Source organism: Vombatus ursinus, unplaced genomic scaffold (genome assembly GCF_900497805.2).
Source record: "Vombatus ursinus unplaced genomic scaffold, bare-nosed wombat genome assembly UNPS02014863.1, whole genome shotgun sequence".
Taxonomy (NCBI): Eukaryota; Metazoa; Chordata; class Mammalia; order Diprotodontia; family Vombatidae; genus Vombatus; species Vombatus ursinus.
Window position 1 is genome coordinate 6,990,191 of NW_020954641.1, and position 10,813 is coordinate 7,001,003.

The 10,813-nt window shown below is 40.8% G+C and overlaps 1 protein-coding gene across 2 annotated transcripts in view; it reads right to left on the minus strand.

The window, feature by feature from the left end:
- The window catches only part of ERGIC1 (endoplasmic reticulum-golgi intermediate compartment 1), a 155,433-nt gene that overhangs the window by 12,265 nt on the left and 132,355 nt on the right, over positions 1-10,813 (minus strand). For both annotated transcript variants that reach the window (XM_027841913.1, XM_027841914.1), the window contains 2 exons: positions 9,521-9,621; positions 4,644-4,766 (listed from right to left, as the gene is read on the minus strand). In XM_027841913.1, coding sequence (XP_027697714.1) covers positions 4,644-4,766; positions 9,521-9,621 — 224 coding nt within the window. The remainder of the gene's footprint in view (positions 1-4,643; positions 4,767-9,520; positions 9,622-10,813) is intronic.

The following is a 10,813-nucleotide window of genomic DNA, read 5'->3' on the forward strand; positions in this document are numbered from 1 at the left end:
ACACACACACACACACACACACACACACACACACACACACACACAGACCCCTTAAGCATCTTAGAATGTGAGCTCCTTGTGAGTGGAGATTGTTTTATTTTTTGTACTTGTATCTCTCTTGATGCCCAACACATAGTAGGTACTTAAGCACATAGCACATACATCCTTGGTGGCTGACTTGACTCCAATTCAGAAAGACCACTGCAGGTTACAATTCCTACTGAGCACATTTCTGTACACATACACATAAGGTGACTCTTTTCCCCTAGGATATAATCCTCAGACAGATTTTACTCGGCTCAAATACTCGGGGCGGGGGCTAGGTGGGGAGAATGGTATGGAATACTGGACTTGGAGCTAGATCTGAGTCTGTGTCCTGGTTTTGCCACTTGCTAGCTGTGTGACCCAGGGCATGGCTGCAATCCTCACTTAGCCTTAATTTTCTCATTTGTAAAATGGAGACATACCATTCCTTGTTTTAAGTCTCTCATAGAGTTAACATAACAGTATCACAGACCACAGAGGTCATCTGGTTGTAAGAACCAAATGAGATAATGGATGCAAAGTGCTTTGTGTGAGAGAGATAAATGTAAGCCATTGTTAGACTGGATATGAGAAGGCATGTTCATTTCCTGATCTTGAGTTAATTTTTCTGTTCCTGATTTTACTGTTTAAAAAAATCCAAATTTGGCCCAGTGGGCAAAGATAAGGTCTTCATGTTCATTCAGAATGCAAAGGTCATACAACTCAAACCAAGAATGTCTTGCTTGGGTAGAGCAAATACTGAGTGCTCTGGTTGCTAAATGGTAGACTGAATGGGCCACTACAAGTTGTGGGCTGGAAAACCCTATTACAGATGATGGTGCTAGAACCAGATTTGGTTAGAAGTGCATGCAGTTAAACAGCAGAAGCAGTGCTGACTTTGGAAGCTGAACGTTGGAGTTGGAGCCCTGACTTCCCAATTGGGACATCATTAGCAAGCCAAATAACCTCTCTTAGTATCTGTTTCCTCATCTGTAAAATGGAGAGTATCATCCTTATACTATCTACAACAGTGTTGCAATGAAGAAAGTTCTTTTGTAAACTCTAAATAAGTTTCTATAGAAATGGGAAATATTACAATTATTATTAGAGTTTTCCTTGTAATATACTAAACCTTAACAGAACTGTTAGCTTGATCCTCCATATATAGAACCCAATTATGTCCCTGCTAAGGTCTAAAGGCTGATTAATGATTTTCTGGATTATCCAGGCTTCCCCCCGCCCCATACATTTCTGCCAATCCAGTTCCAAAACTTACTACCTATGTGACCTTGAATGAGTCACTTAAGCCTATGAGTCCTATTAACCCCATTTGACAGGGGGAGAAAATGAAGGTGCAACTTAACTCACAGAATTATTGTTTTTTAAAAATACTTTATATACTATATGTACACATACACATATGGGTATAGAAATGTGTTGTTATTATTAGTATTAGAGAGGCAGTTTGGCATCATGAATAGACAGCTGGACTTAAAGCCAGGAAGACCTGGGTTCAAGTCCCACCTTGGACATACACTATGTGACCCTGGGCAATTCCTTTAACTTCTCTATGCTCTAGGGAATTCTCCAAGCCCATTTGTTGCAGAAAAGGTACCAACCTACGACTCTGGAGTTTCCTTACCAGGGATTTCCCAGTACTAATGAAGTGATAGTTCCTATCCCTGGTCCCTATTATTAGTAGTGAATTTATAGCTTAGGGTGCTTCCACTAGATACGGGCAAGGAAGAAGTTAAACAAAACAAAACCAAACAAAACTTCATTCAAAGAATCCACAATCTCATCAGCGTGGTTATTCCCCCTACCAGGACCTCTCCTTCTAAGCAATTACTTTCAGTCTTTCTGTAAAACCCCAATATGAGATATTGCTAATGAAATGCACTGTGGGCCTTCTGGGTTTTGTTTTTTTTTTCTAAACATCATTATGGATAGCATTGCCTTGGTCAAGTCAGGCTACCTCCTTATCCATGCAAATATCACTATTAAAAGAAGAAAAGAAAACATAAGTGTGTTTAATTCTAATGCTTATAAAAGATAATGTCTAAAAATCCTACGATTCTACAAGGGAAGAATCTGTGACTTGGCTAATATAAGGTTTTGGGATTACTGGGGATTTCATTTATTCACACTATCTGGATAACCCCCCTCCCCTTAATGTGGATTGGTTGTAAACACAATGTTTCCCAGGCAATAAAGTCTCTCCCTCTTGAGGGGAAATCCAGGGTAAGAAAAACATCAGAAATACCCACCGGCTTTGGAAATGCAGTTGGGTAACCACACCCTATATCCCCTCAACCCCCAGCTACTCCCACTCCTCATTCCATCCCACCCACGTCTGGAAAAAGTCCACTTGTAGGACTCTCAGCTGCCTTCCAAACATGGTACTAAAATGTCCAATATGAGTGGCAGCGCCTCTGCCTAAATCCATTTTCTCCCAAGCCCTCTGAAAACCTATTTGTAGACAGCAGCATTTTGGTGACAGTTGGGCTGGAGGTGGCTTTGTAAACAAGTATTAAATAAAAGAGAAGAGGCAGCAGGTGCTCCCATTTCTTGCCTCTCCCTGTTCCTCCTTATCCCCCCCTTCCCCCAGATTTCACTGCCACTCCACCCCCACCCATGGAATACAACATCTGCTGCTGCATTGCAAGAATGGAAACATCTGAGGGTTTCTGAAAGTCAACAATGGCTCCATCTGCCACAGGCAGGCGGATTTATTTAGTGGGCCAGAAAGGCCTGCTCAGTGACAGCTGACTCACTGGTTGCTACAGTAACCAGGATGCCAAAATTTAAATCAGCACTTTTCTGAAGTATTCCTGATAATGCCAGGAGGGGCTTCCCTGCAGAATGGCATCATGACACATGGATGCCCATTAATTATTTTTGCTCTGGTTTTTAACCATCTCTATCTTCCTCGTAGCCTTCTAACTGAAATCATAATCAATTGATTTAGACTTAGTTGGTACCTTGGAGATCACTGAAGTCAACGTCATTTCACAGAGGAAGAAACTGAAGCTCAGGGAGGTTAAGTGACTTGCCCACAGTCACATTGGTAATAAGTACTAGGGATGAGATTTGAGTCCAGATCCTCTGACACCATAGCCAGTATTCTTTCCACTGGATTACTTTCATCCAATCAGTAGCTGTTGCCAATAATATTGATGAGGGCATCTCTCTTCCTCCTCCTCCTCCTCTTCTCTCTCCCTCTTTCCCATTCACTCTACCTCCTTTCTCTTTTTCTTTCCTTCTTCCTCTATCTCTGTGTCCCTCTCCCCCTCTTCCCTCATCCCTCACCCCCCTTCCTTTCTTTCCTTCCCTCTCTGGGTGGTCCTTAAGTAGATTATAAAAGCAGAGCTAACTCAGGTCTCTGGGCCAATGTTTCCTAAACCGGTCTTTGAGCTTGTGACTGTGCTAATGAGATGAACAGCAGGAGAGCAAACAGATCAATCAGACTCCTCTGTAGCAAAGGAGAGCTACTCTTACAAGTCTGGTAACCTGGGTGGCTTTTCTTATGGGCCAGCCTCAGACATTTACTGGGTGACCCTGAGCAAGTCACTTAACCCTGTTTGCCTCAGTTTCCTCATCTGTAAAATGAGCTAGAGAAGGAAATGACAAACTACTCCAGTATCTCTGCCAAGAAAACCCCAAATGGGGTCACAAAGCATCAGACATGAACAAAAAACAACTGAACAACAACAAATGTGCCAGGCATTATGCTAAGCATTTTACAAATATTATGTCATTTGAGCTTCCCAACAACTCTGGGAGGTAAGTGCTATTATTAACCCCATTTTACAGATGAGAAAATTGAGGCAGACAGAGGATAACTGACTTGCCCAGAGTCACATTTCTTCTAAGTATCTGAGGCTGGATTTGAACTCATATCTTCCTGACTCCAGGCCTGGTACTCTATCCACTGGGCCATCTAACTGCCTGGATTTAAAGCATCGGATTTAGAATCAGGAGATCAGAATTTGAATCCTAGCTCTGACACATCATAGTTGTATGATCTCAGACAAGTTACTTCTCTGCCCCAGGTCTCAGTTTTCCAATTTGTAAAGTGGGGCTAATAAAATTTGCATTACTGACCTCATGGGAGTAATGTGAGGAAAGCACTTTGTAGGCCTTATGGTGCAAATTTTCTTTTTGGTCCAGACCTGTGATATCATCTCCATCAGGGAATTCCTGGGGAGGAAACTCCCCCTACCAAAGCAGAGCAATAATTTTTCTGCAACAGATAAATCTTAAGAGAGTTGCCTGGGGCAGTGATGTGTGAGGTGACTTGCCCAGAGTCCCATAGCCAGAATATGTGAGAAGTAGAACTTGAATCCAGGTCATCCTGACCTAGAGGCCAGCTCTCTATCCCATGATGCCATGCAATGTGAATCACCATTATCATTCTTTTTTTTTTTTTCTGGAACCCAATCAATTAAGTTCAATTCTTGCTCCCTGGCTCTGTATCCATCAACCCACTTTGTGATTCATTATTAACTAGGAGACCATTGAGGGTGACTGGATTTCCAGCAGCTGACAGAGCTCAGTCCCTGTGGCTTTGGTGAATAAGACAGTGAATGAGCCTGGCGTCCTGCCAGCCTCTCACTCACCGTGGTGATGAACCTGTACAGAGGCTGTCGCCGCTCTGTGTACTTCACCGTGATGGGGCTCAGGTCATAACGAAACCAGATGGCAGGGATGATGCGACCCGTGTGACTGTAGGCAACATATTCCTAAGGGAGGAAGAAAAAAAGGTGAGACTAGGAAATGAGAATCAATTTTCATGAGATAAGGTGGGGGATTTCTAAATTACTATTTTGCTGGATGAGTGACTCCTAAGAAGCTTTCTCACTCCCACCCACCATTTCTTTCACCTCTCCTTTAAATGACTGGTGAATGAGTTCTCTTGCCAGCCATTGCATGGGCAAGACCAAAGGACCATGCTTGTATCTTCTTAGAAGCTGACTAACAGCTCCTGGCACCCAAAATACTATTGAGACAGAGGCAGGAAGAAGCAGTAAAGATGTCAAAGGAAATACCAGTTGGATTTCAGGTCAGGCAGAGAAGATGGGAAGTTTCTCACTCCCAGCCCAAGCTGGGAAGTTGGAAAGAGTGTCAACAGAGAAGCATCTAGGTCAGAACGGGAAGACAATGGATTTAATCCTATCTTTCTGAACTCAGGAGAATCATGATGGTGTTGAGGATGTGTTGGGTTTGAAATGGGGTGATTTTAATCTTCAAATCTTTCCCCTCCCCCTCCCTGGGCCTCAGTTCCCCAATCTTAAAGTGAGGCAGCTGGCCTCTACAGTCACTTTCAGATCTGATATCCTATGTTCAAAGACTAGTCCTCTGGATAGCCATACTTGTGCATCTACTCAGTCAATGAACTGAGAATGAAGAGTTAGTAGTGTCCAGGTTTAGACGGCAACACCAAAACAACTCCCCCAAACCTCTTTTCCACCTTTGAAAGTTACAGATTGAAGAACTGCTTTTATTACTCTACATTTTCCTACCTCTAATGTGCAGAGCAGCCCTAACAATTCGGCCCTGGCTCGACACCACAGCTTCCATCCTGCTTCTAGAAATGTCAACATCAGCCGAGCAAGCTGGCCTGCCTGAAGAGCACTTTCAAAAAGGTCTCAGTCCAAAAAGCTTTATCAGTGTTTGGTGACACTAAACAGACTAAATTCTGCCCTGTGAGGCAACTGTAGGGGAAGGTGGTCATTTTGGCTACAAGCGCAGGGAGAACCAAAGCACAGGAAAGAAGCCACACTCAGGGAACAGCTGTAACCCAACGGGATCGAAGCCTGCCTAATCACAGTCATCCCTGCAGGCCTCTTAGCCTAGATGCTGCACTGTTACCCTCCTCCTGACACCCTGCTATAGAGGCAGGTACATGGCACCGTGCAGAACCAAATGTAGAAGTTTGCCAGGCAGAGAGCCAGCCCTGGATAAGTGAATGGTGATCAACTGAACTGAAGCTGTCTGACTTCTGGAGGGTTAGAGCTATGGTCTGTGGTAGCGCAAAGCTGGGTGAGGATTTAGGAAGGCTTATGTTAGAACTAGAAAGGACCTTAGATTTTTAAATCTATTCCAAACCTCTTTTATAGATGGAGAAGCTGAGGCTCAGAGAGGGGAGAAAGGGACTTGCCCACTAATGTGGCCAGACCGTACCTCAATCACCAGAAGGCAAGATATTAGGAGAATCATTCCCCCTCAGACACCCCCCCTCAAGTCTGATGCAAGGATCTCTGATTGGCAGATGGATAGAGATTAAAGCACATAGGAGTGACAAACACAGTCAGAAGGGATGACGTATGCTGATATTAGAGGGGCTGAGCAATTTAGTCTAAACAACAGAGGTCAAAGAGGTGACCTCCTTACTGTTTTTAAACACACAAAGAAGCTTTATGAGGAGAAAAGACTAGCAGTTGTTCTCTGTATCCAAAGAAGACGTGAACAATAGGAAAGAGTTTTAGATTAAAACAGGATAGATTTGGGTTGATCATGGTGGGTGGGGTGGGAGTGTTAGCAACCGGAATGGATTTTCCTGAGGATTATTAAGAAAAACTGAAACTAATCGACTATCTCTACTTAACGTCTAGCTCCAGAATGCTATGAAATAATTATTGGTAGGAAAATGTCAAGCTATCATTGGGATAGTTGAGAAATGTTTTTTGAACGAATTTCATGAACTTGGAACAGTGACCTGGCACATAAAATGGAAAGGATGACCTTTACTTATAAAAAAGCATCCAGTTATGGATGGCCTAGAGGAAAAAAAAAATCAAAAGCAGTAGGTGATCCCAAAAGTCATACAAAGAATAGCATTCAAATTCAACAAGCATTTAAGTGCTTACTATGTACTTAGCTTAAGTAAAACATTAAGCTAAACTGGGGGAAATAAAAGCTGAGATAAAATAATTTCTGTCCTCAAGGAGCTTATAGATGGAAAGGGTAGAAAGATACAAATATAGGAGAATATAAAACGCAATATCACATCGAAGGATTAAAGAAATGAGCAATGTATCAGATCGGAGAAGGAAGGCTACTACTAAGGTTGGAGGTGGTGGTAATTAGGGAAGGAATGGGGCAAATTTCATGGAGGAGGTGGCATGTGAGTTGGTTTTTAAAGGATAAGCTGGAAATCAATAAACAAAAGTATGTCATTCTAGGTAGCACAGGTCACTTATGATTCTAGGACCCCTCCAGACCTTAGATTCAATTTGGGGTGTCCAGGTTGAGTTGAGCAAATGCAGCTTGAAGACACCATTAGCACATTCTCTACCAAACCAAGGAGGTACCATAAATCAAACAGAAAGCCAATTAATTGGGACAGACTAACCAAGTAAATAAAAGATAAAAATAAAGTGATAAGACTACTTCTTAGCTTAGTGAAAGAAGGAAATTATGAAATAACACTAGAAATATAAGAAGGTGCCAAACTGTAGAAATCTGAACACTAGGCAACTGTGAGCCACTGACAAGTGTAGCCCTTTGACTGAATCCAAACTTCATAGAACAAATCATTTTATTAAGGGGATTTGCTACACTTGAGGACCTAGAAGGCCACACGTGGCAGGCCACAGGTTCCCCATCCTTGATCTAGGATCTACCATAGGTTTGAGAAGATAGAAACAGAAATTGAATTTGGCTTAACTTCCAAGTTTAGATTTTCTGATTTAAAAACTAGATAATTAATGGCCCCAGATCTAACAATGCTATCTTCTAAAAGGAGTAAGTGGCTTCTGCGAAAGCCATGTCTTTCTCAAATCCATATTCATTCAGCTCAGTTTCAGCTTCAGAATCCATACTCTGTACCCTAATGCAAAACAGCTAATGATCTCACGTATCATCTATGCTGACATTTAAGGGTACCACTGGCAAATAAGAGGTAGACATCACAGCATGGAGTGGGCATCAGATGCTTCTGTGTCTGGGGTCAGAAACATCCAGCAGTTTTTATCTTGTCATGTCATGGAGATGAAGAATCATAGACTTAGGAGTTAAAAAGGATATTAGTGGTCATCCAGTCCAAATCCCTCATTTTATAGATGGGGAAACTGCAGCTCAAGAAGGAAAAGTGATTTGTCAAACTCATAAAGGTAGGAAATGGCGGGGCTGGGATTCAAATCCAAGTCTTCTGACTCCAAAACTGAATGCTCTTGCCATTAGATTACAATAGGAGCAGAAATACTCAAAACCAGTAGATGGATTTAAATCAAAAAATTTATATAGAAAATAATTGGATGTTCTGGGCTTCTTCCTGCTCAACAGTGTAAGAAAACACATTGGTTTGATTTAAGAGAGGATGAAGTACTAGAAAGAGCATTAGCCTGGATGTTAGGAGACCTGGGTTCAGATCCCAGCTCTGTTTGGGAAATTAAAAATGAAAAGGTTGGACTAAATGATGTCAAAGGTGCCTTCCAATTTTGACAACTATTTTAGGTGGTATTGGTGTTGTTTTGGGGAGTTGTAATAGAGAGGGAAGCTTTGATATGGTTCCTAGTTCAGATAAAAAATAAATACATATATATGAAGTATATACAATATTTTATATACTATCATATTTAGAATATATTATTTAAGTGTTATATTTAGGTAACATATGTATAAATATACAATATATAACAGTGTATAAATATACAGTATATAATGTTTTATAACTATTGTGTAACATATATATAACAGTATGTAAATATACATTATATAACATTTTATAAATACTGTACAAACATAATATATAGTTTATAAATATTGTATAAATGCATAATAGCTTATAAATATATAACAATGTTGTAGGTTATATAAATATAATAAATAATAAATATACACTACATAATACTGTATAACTACACATTGTATATTATCTATAAATACATAATATATTTATATAATATGTAAATATTTTATAGATCGATAGACATTTGGACTTATAAGAATAGTTCATGTCATGCTAGGTTTTTTGGTAGAGGAAAGAACATTGGACTTGGAATCAGAGGACTCTAGGCTTTCCCATTTATTAGCTGTGTGACACTGAGTAGGTCATTTCCCTTCTCTCTGCCTCAGTTTCCTCATCTATAAAATGAGGGTGCTGGACTGGATGGACGCAGAGGTTCCTTTTAGCTCTCAATTGATTTTGCTCTATAACATGCATTGTCCCTGCTGGCAGCAGTCATAGATCTTATTGATTTAGAAATAATTTAGATTGTGTTGTGCTTCTCTGGGTCCCCATATGGCTCAGGATCCGCAGGGGATTGACTTTTTTTAGTCCATCACACTGAACCTCCTGGAGGGCTTCACTGGCCCCTCTCTACAGCGGGACCCATTAGCAGCTCAACTCTTATGCTCCTTTCTCTGCCAGCAGAGGCCGCAATAGTACACTTCTAGAACGCCTGACTGTACCTTAACCAGCCCAGTGAGAGCAGAAAGAAAAGGAAATTTAATGACTGTCACCAAGGGGGTCTTTCCCCAGACCTCCACTGACCTTGTTGGCTACCGTGTATTGGTATGAGTACCGCTGCTTTCCACTCTTATCTTCATACACTGTGGGGACGATCTTCAAGATGTAATCATGGGATGCAAGGGCTGCCAGAAAGATGAAATAAGGAGCACTATTAAGAAAGTTAAATTAGAGTTCTGCTTCCTATAATTAGAGAATGTGTGTGTGCACATCCCCAGTCTTATATTATGCCTGATTCACTCTGTGACCTCAGGTTCCTCTTTAGTAAAGTGGGGTTTAGTGATATCAGCCAACTTAATTTTATCCCCTAAATTAACCCAATTAATAAAAACCACTAAAGCTTGTACAAATAGAAAACACTGAAGTCCTTTAAGTGGTTGCTAAATTAGAAATGATTTGGTAGCACTCAGAGTTAGCCACTAAGGATTAATGTTCCCAAATTCTCTTCACTACAGTCACTTTCCTCCACACTTACTCTACCATATAACCATATAACAGAATAAAAAGCTAGAAGGAACTACAGAGAACATCTAATCTAATCTCCTCATTTTACAGATGAACTGAGGCCCAGAAAAATGACTTGCCCAAGGTCACACAGCTAAAAGGGCTGAGCCCAGGTTTTCTGGTTTTGACTCTAATACTCTTCCCGCTATACCACAATGGTCATTATGGTTCTTCTGGTTTCTCCCAGACAGATCCTTGAAACAATAAACTAAGAAACTAGGAAGTTCAGTTGGAAGTGATTAGAGAGGCACTTTCTTCACCTCCTTGGCTTGATCTTATCTCCCTAGTTTTAATCTAATTCAAGCAAACCTACACACTCTAAAACATTTTTCCCCCAGAGAGAATTTTGCATAAGGAAGGTTTACCTTGGATCCTACAAAAGGGGTTTTAGTTGCTGAATCATTTGCAAACTATCATTAAAAGCATCTCATTTATAGGTGGACACAGTAGCTAGCATTCCTGGTTACTTAGGTACTTTGAAGAAACCACAAATGTTCCCATGGATTGTGATCTCATTACTGTGGATGTCCCCTCCAGTGGGGCAGAATCTCTCACCATGTGGGATTTCAGTCCATTTCCTTCCATAAAAGTCAGTATTCAGGATCTATTAGGAGCCTTCCTCTAGACGAGGGGTTCTTAACCTCTTTGGTGTCATAGATCCCTTTGGCAGCCTGGTGAAGTCTAATGGAACCTTTCTCAGAATATTTTTTTTTGCATAGGTAATATGGATCAGTATTTTAATTTTATTTTTTATTAATTTATTTTGATTTATCAACAATCACTTCTATAAGCTTTCCAGTTTTAAATTTTTCT